The 21221-nt window shown below is 44.7% G+C and overlaps 1 protein-coding gene across 2 annotated transcripts in view; it reads right to left on the minus strand.

Annotated features, from left to right (window-relative positions):
• The window catches only part of PTPN21 (protein tyrosine phosphatase non-receptor type 21), a 90434-nt gene extending 76412 nt beyond the window's left edge, over window positions 1-14022 (minus strand). Inside the window, exons 1-2 of one of the 2 annotated variants that reach the window (XM_063651957.1) lie at window positions 13652-14022; window positions 9229-9610 (exon numbers count right to left, since the gene is read on the minus strand). In XM_063651957.1, coding sequence (XP_063508027.1) covers window positions 9229-9408 — 180 coding nt within the window. In that variant the 5' untranslated portion in view covers window positions 9409-9610; window positions 13652-14022. Of the gene's footprint in view, window positions 1-9228; window positions 9611-10222; window positions 11732-13651 lie in introns of those variants that run through there. The other variant, XM_054447737.2, reaches the window with a different exon arrangement.
• Between the last annotated feature and the right edge of the window lie 7199 nt (window positions 14023-21221).

Raw genomic sequence — 21221 nt, forward strand, 5'->3', positions numbered from 1 at the left:
AGGTCAAAACTTATTTAAAATAACAAAACTATTCTGTCCCATATATAAATCTCAACACTATATACCTTTTAATGATCATATTTTGGTAATCTACTATAGAAAGTGGTAAAAACCCTTGATAGGAAGTTATTTCTACTACATGCTGCCAATCCTCATGAAGGATTTGTGACATACGTAGTTTCTTCTAGTAATGTTAGCATCTTAGGCAAAAATTTAAATTGCCTCTGTATGTTCTGTCAATTCATTAAAAGATAAAGGAAATCTAAGTGACATTTGTTTATGAACAAATTGCTCAGAGAACTGAATAGGAAAATATTTGCTAAATTGGCATACTGTTAAAAGAACGATGAATCCTTGTTAATAGAAAAGAAAATGCCATATTCACATAAGGTGTGTATCTGACAAGAAGAATGATACAGAGGACTCAACAATTGGCCTGGGAACTTGATTAATGTATAAAGGAAGAATGAATCATCCATTCAATTCCTGAAGATGCATCACATACCTGCTGCCTAGCAGGGAAGACAGACATGGATCTACCATCAGCAGGACAGTGGGGAAATTCCCACTCATGACCTCCCCTCTGTCCCCCTGAGAGGGGCTTTTTCCTTAATAGTAAGTTGTCCCACCGAGGAATGAATGGCCCTTCCTGAGACCTAAAGATTAAGGCCAAAGAAAAAAAGGGGATTTGTAGTAGAAGGGTCAGCAAGGGGAGGAACTATATTCAGAGGCAAATTATTATTTTTTAATTATGAAGGTCTTGAATTGTTCACAAATATTCCATCCTTCCAGCATCTTTCACTCTGGGAAGTAGAAGACCAGGGAATAAAGATCCTGCTCTGTGACAAGGGGAGAGAAAGGGAAAGACCGCCAGGAAGCCTCCAGGCCCACAGCCTAGGCCCATGGATGGACTTGGGGGAGAGAGTGGCTATGAACCACCTGAAATTGTATACAAAATTCTGTGTTTTCATCAGATCTCAAAGGGGTCCATGACCACCATAAATTTAAAGGTCAAAGTTCAAGCAGAAGTCTGACATAAAATCTCAAATCCTGGGTCTTTTGCTTATTAGCTATGTAATCACTCAAACTTTTCATAAGTTTAGTTTCCTAATTTGAAAATGGAAAAGATAATGCAACGCCTAACTCATTGTGAAGATTAAATGAGGCAAATTAAGCTTCCAGCACAATAATGCTCATTTACCCAAATGGAGACCGCAGAAAGTCAAAGCTTCTAGAGATATTAGAAGGAATGGAATCTGATTCTGTACACCAAAGACAGTGACAGCACTTACAGCCCCCAAAACACCATCAGTTCCCTCATGTCCACCATTGTGTAACTCACCTTACAAATCTCGAATGAGTAAATTCATGCTTAATTCCACATGGTCCTGAGACTACACTACTATGACAGACTGATGGTAAGAAAATAAGGACACCTGGTATCTCAAGGGAAAAATCCAATACTGAAAGGAAAACATCTTAGGTTATTAGCCTTTAAGTTTATTAGGCACCAAGTCTAGGTTGAATAATACTCCATTCTTCAAATAAACAGGTTTCCAAATTCTGCAATAACTTGTGATTATAGAATAGACTTTAAAATGCATATCCTCCATGTTTGTAAGTGTAATTTCCATACTTATTTATATGGCTAATTCTTAATTACCTAGACCAAAGAAGAAAAGTAACAGAAAACCTAAACATCAAGAAAAATCCCTGATCATTTATAATTGGTGTTAGAATTGGGAAAGCTTTCTCTATCTAGGTGAGAGGCCAACCAACCTAACATTATATTCACTTCAGATGGTCCAATAGCTCTAACTGAAAATATTCACAGATTCTTGTCTCTACCTCAGTCTTACTTGTTTTATAACATACATACTAAATGAATAACTACTTGGCCCAAAAGGTAAAAAAGTTTCTGGGTACTAGACTTTTACTTTACAAATATATCAGCTATTTTTAGAGTCCAAATGAAAACAGCTAGTACACAAGGAAATAAGCATGAAATTCTTGATGTCTACTCAGATAACAGTCAAGATAAGGTCAGTGGATATTTGGAATACCTAAGACACTAATTTAAAATAAAACACTTTGATGGCCAAGAACACTTTCTAAAGTTGTGCTTGAGGGTTACGGTTTGCGTTATATGCTTGATTCCTCTCTATTCTAACAAATCCCCTAGCAAAAAAAATCCCCATCTACCATAAGGTGCTATAAGAAGTATCTGTTCAAAGTCCAGTGAGGAAGCTGACACTCCCTTGACACAGCAATCTTACATCAGGGAGCCACTACAACTAGATCACTTTCTAAGTGTTTCAGAAGAAGCCCCAAAGTGAAAAGGAAGAGTCTAAAGAAAATGGTGCTTTTCTATCTGTATACAAAACTTTGGAAATGTTTAACTCTCTCCAGGAAATAAAATCACAGCAAACAAAGGCTGACTTAATTGTACTGCTGTCCATTTTTATCAATCTAAATTCAAAACTAAACTCTTAATTTTTAAACTAAGTAAACATTTATTCAGCAACAACATACTGTAAGGTGCAAGGTGCTATCCCAGACCCTGGCAATGCTCCAGTCAACAAGAGTCCTACTTTGATGGAGCTTACATTCTATGGAACAAAAACTTGACATTGTGTGTAACACACTAAACACACAATTTAAAAAACATTTCATAAAGATCTATGATAAACCAAAGCCTACAATTAAGAAATGAGAGGCCACTATATACATTTTGCTGGACTTTCATCTTCAACAAAATACCCTGGAGATAATTTTTAGCAGTGGCTCAGTATTTAACTCAACTTCAAAACAATAGTTATGTATGAAGGCCATATACGGGAACAACAATAAAGACGCCCCAGCATGCACACACCCCCCTCAGAAACAGGTGAAAGAAAACTGTCCTCTAAGTTATAAAACTAACACAATACACCATAGCAAACATGAAAAAAATAACCTTGAAGAGACTTCCATGGTTTCAGAACTTCCCCATATCCTGAGGATTAAAAAACTTTTTAGGCCAGGTGCGGTGGCTCCTGCCTGCAATCCCAGCACTTTGGGAGGCCAAGGTGGGTGGATCACCTGAGGTCAGGAGTTCAAGACCAGCTTGGCCAACATAATGAAACCCCATCTCTACTAAGAATACAAAAATTAGCCAGGAGTGGTGGCAGGTGCCTGTAATCCCAGCTACTTGGGAGGCTGAGGTGAGAGAATCGCTTGAACCCGGGAGGCGGAAGTTGCAGTGAGCCGAGATCGTGCCATTTGCACTCCAGCCTGGGCAACAGAGCAAGACTCCATCTCACCAAAAAAAAAGAAAAGAAAAGAATTCCTATGAAGAGAATTTGGTCAGTTACTACAACACGGGGATAGTAGTCACTAATAACAATAATATAACATCAACAACAATGGTAATAAAGAAGAATGCTTATTGAGAGTTTCCCAAATACCAGGTCCTTTGCTAAATGTTTTACATTTAACACCGAATCCTCATAACCACTATCAAGTAGGTACTATTATTATCCCCAACTTACAAATGAAAAATCAATGGACTTGGGAAATTAAGTGATTTAATAATTACTTAAATGACAGCACTTGGATGCAACCTAGGTGTTTCTGACTACTGCAGACTGTCTTAACCACTTTACTAAGCAGCCATCTCAAGAGGCAGACAGGCACTGAAGCACCACTGAAGCACCGCCCAGAGGAAAGGGTGCCCTGACTCAAAGGTATTTGTCTGGTCCTGGAGGCAGCAATTCTCTGCTTATAAAAATACGTACTTTTTCTTTTCTTTTCTTTTTTTTTTTGAGACAGAGTCTCACTCTGTCGCCCAGGCTGGAGTACAGTGGCGCAGTCTCGGCTCATTGCAACCTCCGTCTCTCAGATTCAAGTGATCCTCCTGTCTCAGCCTCCTAAGTAGTTGGGACTACAGGCATACACCACCACGCCTGGGTAATTTTTTTGTATTTTTAGTAGAGATGGGGTTTCACCATGTTGGCCAGGCCAGGCTGGTCTTGAACTCCTGACCTCAGGTGATCTGCCCACCTCGGCCTCCCAAAGTGCTGGGATTACACGCGTGAGCCACCGCGCCTGGCCGACTTATGAAAATATCTACTTTTTCAAGGCAACACCTCTTCTAATTCCATGTTCACCAAGAAATTTCTGGTTTGTTCTGGTTCCCATGTGCCCTAACTATAGGAAAATCTTGGCCTAGGCAGAGGGCACACATACCTGGGACCCTTGGCAGTTCCTTACTGCTTATAAATTACTAAACTTGGGTCCTGGTTTTACACATCATTTTTAGCGAGCTAGATTAAATCAGGTCTTCCCATGACATGAGATTTTTGAGCCTGACTCTTGCACTCTGGACTGTGCTGATTCCATCAAGGTGATGCCCCAGGCAGTGGCCATGCCCAGGTGTCCACTTGTCTCACCACCTCCTTCAAGCCTCTACAGCATATACTTTTAAAATTGGAGAGAATTTTCTAGCTCCCCTTAAATTCCATAAGGACTCACAGCCTCTCTTGAAAAAATGTTTTGAAACTCAGAAGAATGATAGGCAGGGAATTTCAACAGCTTTGAGAAACTACTGCTATAACGAACAGCAATATTTTCCTAAGGGAATAATTCATTTTCCCATTTTTAAAAGTTACTTTGGCTCACGCCTGTATTCCCAGCACTTTGGGAGGCCGAGGCAGACGGATCACGAGGTCAGGAGATCGAGACCATCCTGGCTAACACGGTGAAACCCCGTCTCTACTAAAAATACAAAAAATTAGCCGGGCGTGGTGGCGTGCGCCTGTAGTCCCAGTTACTTGGGAGGCTGAGACAGGAGAATGGCATGAACCTGGGAGACTGAGACAGGAGAATGGCATGAACCTGGCAGACTGAGATAGGAGAATGGCATGAACCTGGGAGACGGAGGTTGCAGTGAGCCGAGATCATGCCACTGCACTCCAGCCTGGGCGACAGAGTGAGACTCTGTCTCAAAAAAAAAAAAAAAAAAGAAGTTACTTTCTGTAGTTCAAATATGGTGAATTTAGAAGAAAGTTAGCAACCTAAGTTAACTACATTGGATACATGTATATTAACCATGTTGCTTTTAATTTAATATAAAATATCTTAGACACTTGTAAAAATATGACAGCTAAAAACACAAACAAAAAAAAAATACCCATATACCCAGTGTAAGAAACACTACTGATATAGCTGAAACCCCTGGGTATAGTGTTATACTATTGTGTGGCCCTTGTAACTGTCATTATAGGCCCGGGCACGGTGGCTCACTCCTGTAATCCCAGCACTTTGGGAGGCCAAGGTGGACAGATCACCTGAGGTCAGGAGTTCAAGACCAGTCTGGCCAACATGATAAAACCCCGTCTCTACTTAAAAAAAAAAATACAAAAATAACAAAAATTAGCCGGGCATGGTGGTAGGCACCTGTAATCCCAGCTACTGGGGAGGCTGAGGCAGGAGAATCGCTTGGACCTGGGAGGCAGAGGTTGCAGTGAACCGAGATCGCGCCATTGCACTCCAGCCTGGGCAAAAGAGTGAAACTCCATCTCAAAAAAAAAAAAAGAAAAAAAAGTCATTATAGAAGTGAAATGGTATTCAATTAAGCAAGAGTAAAGATTTTCCCTCCATTTATATTTGGACAGTAGCAAAGTTTTTCACCCAAATCTATATGCGATAATTCCAGATTTGCTTAGTGGGAGAACAGTGCAAGAAACCAACATACCGATATTTCTTGGTATGAATCACACAGAGACTATATGTACAAACTAGAAACAGGTGTGACCCCACTCAGATTATTTCTGAACAGTCATTTGTTAAGATTAGGCCTGATGCCTGAGCCATATGTTTATATGCTACAGAGCAGAGCTCCTGGGGCTTTCAGAGGAAAAGTTTGCTATACAAACTTTCTACCCATGCCTGTTACATTTATGTCGGAAATTGTGGGACAGACTCTCCAAAGGCAAAACATTTTCTAGGGACCATGCCTGTTTCCTCTTCTGTTAAAAATCAGGCTCAAAATATACCCACAGCTATATAAAGTTACTTGTTCCCTGAGACTGATAACTTCTAACAAGGGATGGCAATTTCCCTGGACTTATTAACAGAATGAAGGCAATGCCTGTGGGTTCAGTTCTCCCTGTATTTACTGAACACATTCCACACCTGGTATAAAAATAAATAAACCACAGTTCCTCAAGAAGCTGACTCTCTAGGCGTTATAGACAGACCTGGTGCACGAGGAAGACAATTACAGGAAGAAGAAACCATAATAGGAAAAAAAAAAAGTCAAAGCAACCAAAGTAAATAAATAAATAAATAGAATATAAGCCACTAAGCCAGGCAAGGTGGCACACGCCTGTAATCCCACCTACTCACGAGGTTAAGGCAGGAAGATAACTAGAGGAAACAACTACCAGACCAGCCTGGGCAACATAGCAAGACTCCATCTCAAAAATACAAGTTAAAAAAAAAATTAGCTGGGTGTGGTGGAGTGTACCTGTAGTCCCAGCTCTTGGCAGGCTAAGGCAAAAGGATCACTTGAGCCTAGGTGTTTGAGGATGCATTGAGCTATGACGGTGCCACTGTACTCCAGCCTGGGTGATGGAGTGAGACCCCATCCCTAAAAAAGAATAAATGCAAGTAAGCAGGGACTGGTTACTGAGGCCTGCTGTTCTGGTTTTCTTTCTTCTTCTTGGGCAGTTTCATCTCAGTTTCCTTCCAACACTTTCTCCTCCTCTAATCTACCATGAGGGGTCTGTGATGTCCTCTTTTTCTCCCCTGGAGAGCCTCATACCATCTTCTGGCTTTAATGAACTCACTTAGGCTGATACTTCCCAATATCTTCCCTCCAACCTGGATCTCATGCCTGAACTCCAGATCAGCAGATCCATCTGTCTATTCAAAACCTCCAACTGGCACGTCAAACTCAGTATTTCTAAAACCGAACTCACCACACGCTCCTCCTTGCCCCTAATAGATCTGCACTTCCTTTCACGTTTCCTCTCTGTTATAGCCCCACCATCTACTGAAAACCTGAATATCAACCAGGACCCATACTAACCCTTCTCTATTACTCGGTAGGTCCTGAATATCTCCAGATTCCAACCACCTCTCTCCAACCCTATCCAACTCCAGGTGGCTACCATCTGTACCTGAACCACTCCCCTCAAATCATTCTCCAAAGGGCTCACTCTTCACAGAAACAATCATACCACACCTGTTTACACCCTTCATTAACTTCCCCACTACCCTCAGGATAAATCCAAATCCTTTCACAAAAAATCGTCATTGTGTGGCCCTTACAGTCAGCCTTTCCTCCACGCACTTCAGGTTTCAGGCAGACCAGCTGCCTCTGCATCTTTGGCCCTGTGCAGTTCTCTTTGTTGGAATTCCTCCAGCCCTTGATAGGACTCCCTTGCCCCATCCTCAGGTCACAGCTCAGAATCAACTTCCCTGAGCAGCCTTCCCTTTGCTGCACCTCCCTCTGGCCTATAGCACACCCTCTACTTCCCTTATCACAGCATGCATCATGCCTGTTTTCTTACTGGCAACAACACTAGGGTGAGCTTCCAAGTAAGTATGTGCTTGGCACTTACGCATCTTCAATACTGAGTGATCATATAAGTGACTGGATGGTCACCATGAGCAAAGTTCATCTATTCCTGACTTTTTAGGTGGAATAACCAGTTTCTCTAACTTTCTCTTACCCCAGAACCAGGTAGCCAAAGGTAGGGAGGGTCCTAGGTTTAATTAGAGACCTTTCTTCACAGGCCTTGCATAACATTTTAAATTTAAGACATTGTATGGATACATGAGTACTCCATAACTTCCTACCAACTAGATTAGGGGTTTCCTGAGCAAACCTCCCAATCGGTACTCTAATAGACTAGTTAGCAGAGCTTACGACCTTATGCTACTCTGAGAATTAGGTGTCACAGTCATCCCCATGGTTCAGATGGAGAACTGGGGCTCAGAGATATCACATAACTTGCCCAAGGTAACAGAAGCAGATGGTGAGGAAACTAGAACTCAAACTGAGTTCAGGCAATATGTTTCTAGAACCTTGATCTGGCCTGTAAGAATATAGTCAGTGAATTTTACTCAATGAATGTTGAAAGAATGAAGTCAAGAGCCGGACATGGTGGCACATGCCTATCGCGGGAGGATCGCTTGAGCCTAGGAATTTGAGACCAACCTGGGCAACATAGCTAGACCTTGTCTCTAAAAAAATTAAAATGAACAAAAAAGAAAGAATGAAGTCAGTAAACTGTACTAGAGATCAGGATGACCCTTGGGGGTATATTAGAAAATGGAAATTTGAACAACCCAAAGTGTATTCACATTTGATTCTGGATTACCTTGGGGGGGAATATAAACATATTCAAAATAAGAACCATTAGTTCTTATAGGGTACCCCAAGGGAAGACTTCTTGCTCTAATCTATTCCTGCTTCATGAGGAGGGGACTACAGGCTCAACTCAGACATCCCAGCCAGGGACACACAGTGAGTGGCCAGTGGGCCAGAACACACAGCCAGCACGCGGGCCAGAGAAGCCTGCTGTGTTTTATTTATTTATTTATTTTTAATTTTTTTGAGACAGAGTTTGTTGCCCAGGCTGGAGTGCAGTGGTGTGATCTCAGCTCACTGCACCTCCACCTCCTGGGTACAAGTGATTCTCCTGCCTCAGCCTCCCCAGTAGCTGGGATTACAGGCGCCCACCGCCACGCCCAGCCAATTTTTTTTTTTTTTTTTTTTTTTTGAGCTGGTGTCTCGCTCTGTAGCCCAGGCTGGAGTGCAGTGGAGCGATCTCAGCTCACTGCAGCCTCTGCCTCCCACATTCAAGCGATTCTCCTGCCTCAGCCTCCCGAGTAGCTAGGACTACAGGTGCCCGCCACCACACCCTACAGGCGCCCACCACCACGTCCGGCTAGTTTTTGTATTTTTAGTAGAGATGGGGTTTCACCATATTGGCCAGGATGGTCTCGAACTCCTGACCTTGTGATTCGCCGGCCTCGGCCTCCCAAAGTGCTGGGATTACAGGCGTGAGCCACCGCGCCCGGCCTTCTATTTTTAGTAGAGACAGGGTTTCACCATATTGGCCAAGCTAGTCTCGAACTCTTGACTTCAGATGATCCACCAGCCTCGGCCTCTCAAAGTGCTGGGATTACAGGCGTGAGCCACCCGTGCCCGGCCTGCAGTGTCTTTAGGTGGCTTACCTCCCGCAGCTCCAGCCTCTGGGCCACGGCCTCGAGGCTTTCCTGGCCAGTGCTCTCCACGGACAGGGTGAACTCCACAAACTCGTTATTAAGCAGTTGGATCCGGGCAACCAGGCAACTCTTGCTGGACACCGTGTAGCGCCGGGTGCGTTTCAGTTTCAACCCAAATGGCAGTGGCATCTTCTTCTTTCTTCAAGAATGGAGGAGCAAAGAGGGAAAAGCTACCCCCACCAACCCAGCGCTGGTGACGCCAGGAGAAAGCGATCCTCTCCGGATGGGACGAACACTGTCCGGCCTCCAGCTGCTCACCCAGCAGCCGCTGCCGCCATTAAAAAGCAACGGAGTCTCCAAGGGCCCGAGGAAGGGAGCATCGACGCCAGCGCTGGGGAAAGAGGAACGCCCGTTAGTTAAGCAAAGGTAAAGCTGGGCTTTGCTTATATAAAGAAAAGCCAGTCAAGCTGTGTCCAAAGAACAAGCCGCCCCTCTCCGCTGGAAAAAAGGCACTAACAGGACCCGGGAGGCAGGGTGGAATTTTATCTCAGAGTTGTGCTAGGCTCAGGGTCAGACTCCACCCTTCACTGTATCCTACAAATAGGGATAGCAAACTGGGCCATCGTCAGGATTAAATGAGATAATAGCCAGCACTACTATAATCCCAAATTTTGTAGTTAGTATTTGTGATCCTCTTCCTACTTTGGATAAGGTGTTGTTTTTTCATAGTAACTCTTTCAGGTTGTAATACTCCAAATGTCAGAGTTCTTCAGTCCTTAAGTGAGAAAAGTGCAAAATACCCCCAAAAGAGCTAGGTTTCAGTCCCAATCCCTTTAGAAAATTAACCCTGAAGGCAAACGGGAGGAATAATCCCCACTAAGAATGGCAGGTGTGTGGTTCAAACGCGGTGAGGTGCCTAACAAGCGCTTGTGGAAGTATTTACGTCATCAAATTGATTTACTGATAAACATCATAAAAGACCGATTTATCGTTATCCATTTACCACTAGAAGAGTGGCAGTTATGAAAATCCAGACCCCGGCCCCTCTCCAGGGTGGGGACGCCCAAACAGGCCTTCACTTAAGCGGAGCCGCGGCCCAGAAGGGGAGGCGGGCGAGGCCTTCCACGCCATCCTGAGTTAATGAGCGGCCGGAGGCAACAAACCCAAGAAGCCCACGGGGCCTTGGAGCACTCAGGCCCCGACTTCTCCCGCGTCCTCCCCTTGGGAAGAGCACGCGGCGTTGCCAGGCCAACCAGTAGACTCGGAAGCCCCGGAACCCTCTTTCTGCAGCCGCGTTTCTGGACGGACGCGCTCTAAAAGGACCGGTCCCTCGGCTCACGAAGGGAACATTTAAAGGGACCAGCGCGAGCCCTACTGGCGGTGGAGAGGTTGGGCGGGCCCCATAGGATGCCCGCTTTGGAGCCATAGGACCTCAAAATACGCTCCTTACAACGTGTTTTATATGAGCGAGGTCTCGCTATGCCACCCAGGCTGAAGTGCAGTGGCGCCATCGTAGCTCACCGCAGCCTCGAACACCTGGGCTCAAGCGATCCTCCCGCCTCAGCCTCCCGAGTAGCTGGGACCACAGGTGCGCGCCACCAAGCCAGGCTCTAACAGTTTTTAACCAGACCTGTTGATGGTAACTTCTGGGCCGAGGCAAATGGGGGCGAGCACCAGCTGGGGATTTTTATATCAGCTGGATTAGTTTTTTCCCCCTAAACGAGTCTACAAAATCCCGGACATTTCCAGGGTCCTGAGATGGTTCCCTACCTTCCGCAGAGATTGCCTGTTGGGGATGAATCGCTTAGCGAGACCCAGCCATAGCTGGCTACGCTGAGTTCCGGCCCGGGACCGCGCGTAGAGGCAGGATCTACTCCCGACCCTCTCATCTGGCAGACAGAACCCAGGCTTCAGGAAGAGAAGCGGCTTTCGCAGTTTCACGCTAGGATGGGCTGAGCTGGGAATCGATCCCAAATTCCATACTCCCAGTCCTCTGCTGGGTCCTGCTCTCCTGACTGCGTCTCAGGCCCAGAGGTGATGGGGCACTCAGGGTTAGGGAATGGCAGACCTGGAGAAAAGGGTTCCGCTACTACCCTCGGCTTTGCCAAACTTAACATTTTGAAATTCCATTCCACAAATGTGTATTGCGTCTCTGGGAACAAGACAGCGTAATGAGCATCATGAGAAATCTACGACGAATCCCTAAGCCGTCGCTGTCTTTAAAGAGATTACAACCATGCTATAATTACATACAGAGCTGTATCTCTAATAAGGACCCAACCACGGTTTTATCTGGCTAGTTTTTTTGTTTGTTTTGAGCTCTGGTTATTCCCCATAGCCAGGAAAATCAAAATATTAAAAACAAGGGATAGGGGAAGGCCAGAAGAAAAAAACAACGCTGCAACTACCTAAAGTACTGTGTTAATTAACAGCATTTGCTGAGTGCCTTCTGTAGGTAAAAGCACCATACTATGGAGGGAAACAGAAAATAAATATTAAAAGATATGGTTTCCACTTCCAGTAGTTTTCAATGCTCTTTGCTGTTTCAGGGGTATAAACTAAATAAGTAAAGCAAGATGGAAAAAAAATTAGCAAATGACAACTTTAATAAGCTTTTAACTAGAAAATTGATAAACCAAGAGTGTAAATATTTAAGGATTATAAATATGCATACTAAACACCCTTTCATGAGAACAGATGGTGGGTTTCAATTTTATATAAAAATTATGGTAACTGGAAACTGGGCGGATTAAGTAGTGTAGACGAACAGACAAGATATTGCATATGTGTAGAGGAAAGATAAATATTTGTATTAGGTGCCATTCAAATATGGTAGTCTTTTCACTACATAGAACTATGCCTTGAAAGCAATAGATACTACACTGTATAACTTAATTATTAACTTAAGCTCTGATTAAGCAAACTCAGTAAAACTTTCAATTGTCCCAGAGACTTGAAATGTATTACTGCATTAGGGATAAAGGAAAAGTCAAAGTTATCTCTTATTTTGGTAGATGAAATTGAAAAAGTTGCAGTGTGTGTGTACATGGTGCATCCCCCCAAGATCTATCCATAAGAATGGCTTGCTTTTTGCTTATTTATATAAAACCCACTGTTAAAACAATGATTTTGTTTAATAATTTACAAATGTATCAATGATTTACACATCTTAATTTTCAGTAATATGCAGTATTTGTTGCCAAATGGTGTAATACAATTATGAATGTCTGAAGATAATAAAACCAAGATGAGTAGAAATTTAAGAGTTCTTTGGGGAGGTCTGTTTCAGGTATAAAATAATACGCAATAATATGAAAGTGATTGGGTCTGGAATTATAATTTACTAAAGTAAACATAATTTATAAATAGCTATTAAAGGAAAACTAGGAGATAATTATTTCTCTACAAAATCTTTCCGTTTTGTGGTAAGTAAACAGATACATACTAGATTCTGCTTCAGTACAAGTTTACAAAAGGCAGTCTGAACTATTTGTGAATTCATTTTAATTTTCCCTCTCTACATCCCTTTCCAAAAGTTCCTCAAATACACTTTACCTCTCAATCTTACAGCGTTTCCCCCTTCCTATTAAGGTCCTCACCACATGTAATGTTGCCAACGTTGCTTTAAAATAAAATAAGCACTAAAAGGAGAGAGTATGTGACATTTTTAGAGTAATATCTATAGCTATAGCATTAAACCCATGTTTCTCACGGAGAAAACATCTGTGCATAGATGCTCCAGAATAAAATGCCCTAGAAACAAAACGGGCTATATTGAGAGTAAAATTACTGTCGTGTCCCAAACTTAAAAAAATAAATAAATAAACTGTCAGCAACTATTAGGCATACAGCAGTTGTCACTTGGAGCACACGAATGTTTTGAATGTGTTTGTGAGCATACGCTATTATTATAAGGCTTTCTCAGCAAAAAAGAAAATAGGAGGAGCATGCCAAGAGCGTCCAATCTAATCAGGATTTGCAGAAATCACAAGTCGGAATTTGCAGATCCAAGAATTCTTGTTTCCAGAGTAAATACTCTGCTCCAAAAACAAACCCAGGCGTTACCAAACAGTCCTTCCCTGCGCCCCTTCTCGCCAAAGTTATCTGGCGAATTTCACGTTTACATATTCTGAGAGGCACAAATATGCCTAACACATTTAAAACCCTGATCCAGAATTAACCCGCAACAATCGGCCAGAGCGTTCAGAATAGAAGTTCAAGACTCCTTTTAGAAATTACTCAAGTACATGAGAGCGAACCTGGAAAAGCAAGACTTTTCTCTTTGTTACGCTCCCGCTACGGGTCTGGCCGCCGCGCCCCATTCTCCGGGACTCCGGGGCCACGGGCGCGCTCCGGGGTCCGGGCGAGCGCACACACCCCACCGCTCGGGCCGGCGCCCGCCCCTCCCGCCGGCCGGGGACCTCGCCCTCACCTGCTCCCGCTCCCGCATCCTCGGGGCCGCGCGCCCCGCTCAGCGACCCGCCTCCCGGGGCCCCGCCGCGCGGCCGCCGCAGCCGCACCCGCACGCCAGCCCGGGCCGCGGCGCGTTCATGGGGCTCGCACGCCTCACTTCCTGTCTCCAAAAACCCGGCTCGCAGACCATTCCCCTGGGCAGAGTCCGGCAGTGGCGATGGCGAGGGGCGAGGCCTGCAGGTGGGACCGGCCGGCGAGGAGCGCCGCACAAAGAAGCCCCGTGGGGGCGGGGGGTGGCAGGAGGACAGACAGACCGTCGGACCGACGCGGGACGCGCGGCCGGAGCAGCGGGGCGGCCGGGCCCGGGCGTCCCTCCCCCTGAGCCGGGCGGGCGGATCCGGGGAGGCGGCGGCGGCCCGTGACCTCAGAGAGTTGGAATGCGGGCAGCCGCGCGGGGGAGGCGCGGACAGCTGCGCCCGGCCGCCGGGGAGGGGGCGCGCCGCTGCTTTTTTTAATCGTATGATCACTTATTTTAAGAGTTTCCAAATAAAGCAAGGCTTTTAATAAAATGAGTGGAGGGGGTATTATTTAGGTTCCAGATAAAGGGTTTTATTCTTGTGTTATTAGGTAGGCTGTAAAATGCTGTTATTGATGGTTATTCGTTTATTCTGGTATATTTCTGAACACTACTGGAATACATTTCTTCTTTTCCTGCTTGCTCCTAAGGTTATGCCCCATATAACTGGACACTTCCAGTACTGGGTGGGAAAGCCCCCCCACCAAAAATGGTTCATATGCCTCAAATAACCTGTCAATCCCCAAAAGGGAGCTGTCTGCTTATGCAATACAGAGCAGAACTGTTAAGGATGGAGACTTGACAAAGTTGTCTGGGTTCAAATCCCAGCTCCAACATTTACTAGCTGGATGATCTTGTGCAAATTTCTTAACTTCTCTTTACCTGTTTCCTCTCCTATAAAACAGGGATATTAATATCTTTGCACCGCAGGGGTGGGGGAAATAAATACTAAGAAATATCCGATAACTTGTGTAAAGTATATAGGAAGTGTTTCGTTTAACATTTATTACACAGTATTCTTGTACTGCATTATTATTACTGTATTGCAGCACTTAAGCTGAGGAATAAAACTGTGTGACCCTACCACTATTACAATAGTGTCAGATCTTGGCATGTGGAACAGAGAACCTTTTAATTTATGTAAATTTTAATTTCAGTGATTTTGTTTTAATGCTGTTGTTTCTGGAAAGCTTTTTAAAGTATTGTTTCATGTAAATCTCATTTTCTTAAACAATTAACAAAAACTTTTGAATACTTAACTATGCATGAGATGTGGTCCCTGCACAACACGGACTTTTGGTTTAGTGGGTGATAAACGCACCTGCACACCACACACGCAGTACAAGGCCAAAGTGGGGAGCATTGTCATAGAGGTATGAGTGCTATCCAAGAGCAAAGCCCAGCAAGGTGCATCTTGGGTCGTTTAGCTAAAGGCAAATAAGATTACCTGTGTTTCTAAGGGAAAAAAAAAGGATCAATTCTGTTTGTAATTGAGATTTCAACTGAACTCTATGAGGGGGTCAATTTGTGTGTGAGGAAAGAAAAGAGATCTAAAAAGAAGTCACTTTGCTGGCTTCCCAAGGTAGAAAAATTGGAATCATGTGTGACTTCTCCCATTATCATCTCCAGCCTGTCATCAAGACCTGGTATTTCCTCCTTTGAAATGTCTCATGAATTCTTTGTTTCTGTTCCCCCTGGAACATTCTAAATCCAAACCCTCATCATTTTACATCCGGATTATTGCAACAAGGGTGGTCTCCTGGCATCTGGTTTCTCAGTTCTCTCTTATTTCCTTGCTAATACCAGGCTTCCTTCTCTTATCACTCCTAATGGACTCCCAAGGTTAAGTTCTTCTGCCTGACCTATAGGGACTTTCCAGATGGGCCTCTCTGACCACCCATATCGCTTTCTGCCCCTGTCAAGCTTTGCCCCTGGTCAGCAGCCCCTTCTGCCCTCCTTCCACTTGTCTAAGCCTTCTGCTTCTCTGCAAGTAAGACTCTGCTTCCAGGATGACTTTCTAGCCACACCATTCCACAGTGATCTCCACACTTGGCAAGAACTGTAAAAGTTGTTTCATGACGGCTTCTTTTATATCTCCTAGGATTCCTAGGACAGTACTGGGCAAAGAGTAGGCACTAAATAAAAACTTGTTAATTGAATCAGGAAGAAAATAAAAGAATTTTAAAAATAGAAAATGACCGTAAAACCCAAGAGATGTTAGACAACTGAGTTGAACTTCCTCCCTCACAGTCCACAGATGTCATTTACTGACCAAGTACCTAAGCCCTATTTTCCCTCAGCTATGTTAATTTGGCAGGAACATTCATGGGAAGGCACTTGAATAACGCCTTCAAAATATTAGACATAAAATTATTAGCTTGTGTTGCATATCTAAGGAAGTGAGATAATTTATATGGTGCCACCCCCAAAGATACAAAAGGGTGTAAGTAAAAAGTCCCCTTCTCACCCTGCCTGCTAGACACCCAGCTCTTCTCCTGGCGGGTAACCAGTGTTCCCTCATTCCTCTGTATCCTTACAGAGATGTTCTGCAGAGTTACAAGCAACTACATACAAGTATCTTTACCCCCTCTTGTTATCCAGAAGGTGGCATACTTACACATACTTTTACACTGGAAGTTATTTCTTACTAAAATAAATAAAATGTAAAAAGAAAGCCCAGCACATAAAATGATGAAAGACAAAAAGATGAAAGGAGGCCGCGCGCAGTAGCTTACGCCTGTAATTCCAGCACTTTGGGAAGCCTAGGAGGGCAGATCACCTGAGGTCAGGATTTCGAGATCAGCCTAGCCAACATGAAGAAACCCCGTCTCTACTAAAAATACAAAAATTAGCTGGGCATGGTAGAGCATGCCTGTAGTCCCAGCTACTGGGGAGGTTGAGGCATGAGAATCGCTTGAGCGCAGGAGGCACAGGTTGTGGCGAGCCAAGATCACGCCACTGCACTCCAGCCTGGGTGACAGAGCAAGACTCTGTCTCGAAAAAAAAAGGAAAGGAAATTGTGGTTTGGTGGGTGCACTGACTAGTGTTTTCTTAGAAGTTCAAAAGTTAATCTGTTTTGATAGCATGGTGAATACCCACTGTATAAATTATCATCATCTGCAAAAATCCAAATTGAATGAATGCCCTGCCACGCAAAGATAATGATTCCTGGCTGGGCGCGATGGCTAACGCCTGTAATCCCAGCACTTTGGGAGGCCGAGGCGGGTGGATCACGAGGTCAGGAGTTCGGGACCAGCCTGGCCAAAATGGTGAAACCCCGTCTCTACTAAAAAAATACAAAAATCATGCCCGGCATGGTGGCTCACGCCTGCAATCCCAGCACTTTGGGAGGCCGAGGTGGGTGGATTACAAGGTCAGGAGTTTGGGACCAGTCTGGCCAATATGATGAAACCCCGTCTCTACTAAAAAAATACAAAAATTACGCCCGGCACGGTGACTCACACCTGTAATTCCAGCACTTTGAGAGGCCGAGGTGGGCGGATCACAAGGTCAGGAGATTGAGACCATGCTGGCTAACACGGTGAAACCCCGCCTCTACTAAAAATATAAAAAATCAGCCAGGCATGGTGGTGGGCGCCTGTAGTCCCAGCTACTTGGGAGGCTGAGGCAAGAGAATGGCGTGAACCCAGGAGGCAGAGCTTGCAGTGAGCGGAGATCGCACCACTGCACTCCAGCCTGGGCGACAGAGCGAGACTCCGTCTCAAAAAAAAAAAAAAAATTAGCCGGGCAGGTGGCACATGCCTGTAGTCCCAGCTACTCAGGAGGCTGAGGCAGGAGAATCGCTTGAACCCGGGAGGCGGAGGTTGCAGTGAGCCGAGATCGCACCACTGCACTCCAGCCTGGGCGATAGAGTGAGACTCTGTCTCAAAAAAAAAAAAAAAAAAAAAAAAGATAATGATCCCTGAGGAAGGGGACAGTGAGGGCTAGAACTAGAAATGTGTGGCCGGGCGCGGTGGCTCATGCCTGTAATCCCAGCACTTTGGGAGGCCGAGGTGGGCGGATCACGAGGTCAGGAGTTTGAGACCAGCCTGGCCAACATGATGAAACCCTGTCTCTACTAAAAATACAAAATTTAGTCGGGCGTGGTGGAGGGTCCCAGCTACTTGGGAGGCTGAAGCAGGAGAATCGCCTGAACCTGGGAGGTGGAGGTTGCAGTGAGCCGAGATCGCGCCATTGCACTCCAGCCTGGGGGACAAGCGCCAGATTCTGTCTCAAAAAAAAAAAAGAAAGAAAAGCTTTTCAAGCAGGAGGACACCCCCACCCCCACCCCCTAGTGCTTCTACACACTCACACACAGGCGCACACGTGCAAAGGATGTGCAACATCCAGCTGAAATACAACCTGAGAAGAGATTGCAGACATGGTTGGGGGGCAATGTTAGAAGACTCATGGCTCCATGGAGATGGGGTTGGTACTCAGCCCTTCTGACTTCAAAGCCAATGCTCTTTTCAGTCATCTTCTCTTTTTGGAAGACAGCCCAGAGCCCTCTTAGCTGGCACTTTGGGTTTGTTGAAATCTGGTCTTCACACTATCACTAGAGGAAAACATGTTGTTTCCCCTGAATCAGAGAACATTTCCAAGCTGGGGAAAAAAAACCCAAAAAAAAAAAACAAAACAAAAAAACTGTCCAGTATAGTCTTTTTCAAGCCCAGCACTCCTACTCCCTCTAATGGCTTCTCTTAGGGCATGATCATGAACATCTTCTTCGAGATGTGATGTAGTTTGTGAAGCTGCAGTTTACAGGGAAGTGCCTGGAACTGCACTGGAACACCAAATGAACCATTGGTTTAGCGGGTTTGCCCCTCCTGTGATCTAGACATCGTAACATCTTAGATCTAAAGGTGGGAGGTCTCAAGCAGTCTTTTAGTCTCTTTTCCATAGTTGTCCTAAAAGTTAGCTCATTGTCCTAAAAGTTAACGCTTTCTTGAATATATTTTAATAAGTTTCCCTACTCTGAATGTGTTTTAATGAAAACATTACTTTTTATTAAATGTTATTTTCAATATTATGTAAATATTGACTGAGAATTGGGTACCCAGTAATGGTAAAACATGTTTTTGTTCTTAGTTCTGAAATGGTTGGTAAAGGAATAAAAGTAATTCATCTGTCTTTTGGATTGAGTGTCATGAAAGCAGGGAGTTGGTCTTGCTCCTCCTTGCGCTCTGGCTCCTAGCACTGTATCCCAGTGTAGGTACTTAATTTTTAATCAGCAAGCATAGTACTGCTATAAGCCAGGCACAGTTCAATATGCTTCACAAATATTAACTTATTTCATCTTTATAGTAACCCTTTGTAGGTAAAACTAGTATCATACCTATATCACAGGTAAGGAAACTGAGGCACAGAGATGAGAAGCAATTTGCCAAAGGTCTCAGAGGGAGTGGCAGAGCCAGGATTCAGACCCAGACGGTCTGGCTGCAGTGCCCTTGTTCTGTGTCATTCTGCTCTGCTGCCTGTCATCAATGTTGAATGAGTGTATGATCACTGGATTTATCCTTGAGGAATGCTTTTGTAAATTAGGTCTTTAATTTCTTTTACCCTATAAATATTTAATGAGTGCTTACTATGTGTCCAGCATCCTGAAAGGTTGGAGAAATATAAAGCCCTACAGAGAGTTTATAATTTTGTTAGAGAAGACACACACACACGAAATAACATTGCACAGAACATATTATTATACTAATAGCTTCCATATAGATGTCATAGGAATTCACAAGAAAGGATTATATGAGATTATTAAAGGACCATATGACAGACCCTAGGTAGCCCCACAACTCCTGCTCCTGCTGTCCCCACAACCCACTCCTGACCCCTAGTGTGGATCATGGCAAAAATAAGAGGTTTGGCAGATGTAATTGAGGTCGTGAATCAGCTGATTTTGGGGTCAGGTCCTGGGTGGGCCTAACTTAATTAAATGAAAGCCCTTGGCTGGTCTCAAACTTCTGACCTCAAGTGATCCTCCCACCTCTACTTCACTGAGTTGAAATTACAGGCATGAGCCACTGTGCCTGGCCTTTACTGGCTTAAGTGAACAGACATGTTAGTGAACCCTTTGGCAAAGAACTGTGGGCAGCCTCTATAACTTGAGGGTGGCTTCCAGATGATAGCCAGAAAAAAATCTGGGTCCTTACTCATAAAGCCACAAGGAAATTAATTTTTTTTTTTTTTTTTTTTTTGAGACAGGGTCTCACTCTGTCATCAAGGCTGGAGTATAGTGGCATGATCTTGGCTCACTGCAACCTCTGCCTCCCAGGCTCAAGCAATCCTCCCCTCTCAGCTTCCCAACTAGCTGAGACTAGAAGTGCATGCTACCACGCCCAGCTAATTTTTTGTACTTTTGAAGAGACATGTTTTTGCCATGTTGCCCAGGCTGGTCACGAACTCCTGGTCTCAAGTGATCCGCCAGCCTCAGCCTCCCAAACTGCTGGGATTACAGGCATGAGCCACCGCACTCAGCCGGAAATGAATTCTTGCTAACAACCTGAATGAGCCTGAACATAGATTCTTCCTCAGTCAAGCCTCCAGATGAGAATACAGCCTGCCTGACACCTCGATTGTAGCCTTGTGAGACCCTGAGCAGAGGACCCAGTGAGGTTGACCCACAGAAACCATGAGATGATAAACGTTTGTGTTTTAAGCTGCTAAATTTGTGGCCATCTGTTAGGCAGCAATGGATAACAGAGACCACTCTCAGGAATTAGTGGATATGAGGGAGAAAGGAGACCTCTCTGTGCCTCCTCTGTTTCCCAGGTTTTGTGATCAGGGATAGGGAGAATTCGGCTATCGATACAAATAGGGGAATCAAGAGTAGTAACCTATTGAGTGGAGGAAGGGGAGATGAAGGCGACTTCTGTCTAAGTGCTGAACTGGGAGAAAATAAGAGTAGTCACTTAGAATTTGGGAGTGGGGTTTGTGTGAGAATTCACGGCTGATGGAAAATTCGGTCATTATCAGCACAGAGTTGACAACTTAAGTCCTCAGAACAAAAGTGTTGTCCCACGGAGGATGTTCAGAGAAGCAGGAGGATGGGATTCGTCTCGGGGAGAGGCCATGGGTGGGCCTGGGAGAAGGAAGGCAGAACCAAACCCAGGAGGGCCACGGTAGTGCGTAGTCAAAGACTTGACGGATTGGCTCTGTTGCTCTAGATAGTCCATTTTCCCTTCAAGGGTAATTGCAGTGCAACCTCTAAGCGGCGGACTCCATTTTACAGGTAAGAAAAGTCGAAATACCTGGACATTGAGTGACACCATACTGACAGTGAGTGAGGGCTGGATTTGAACTCGCGTCTCATATCACAGCCCAAGATCTTTCTGCTACACATTTAATTCATTCTTCCCATCCAAGAGAGAATAAAATGAATAAGCGGAGGGCCAGCAGAGAGACTAACCAAAGATCCAGGAGGCGGAGCGGCAAGGCCACCCGCACGCGCACGCCGCCGCCCTCCTTGCCTGAGCGCAGGTTTCGCGGGTAGGAGGCGTGCGCAGGCGCGGAC

The sequence above is a fragment of the Pongo pygmaeus genome, chromosome 15 (genome assembly GCF_028885625.2).
Source record: "Pongo pygmaeus isolate AG05252 chromosome 15, NHGRI_mPonPyg2-v2.0_pri, whole genome shotgun sequence".
Classification (NCBI taxonomy): domain Eukaryota; kingdom Metazoa; phylum Chordata; class Mammalia; order Primates; family Hominidae; genus Pongo; species Pongo pygmaeus.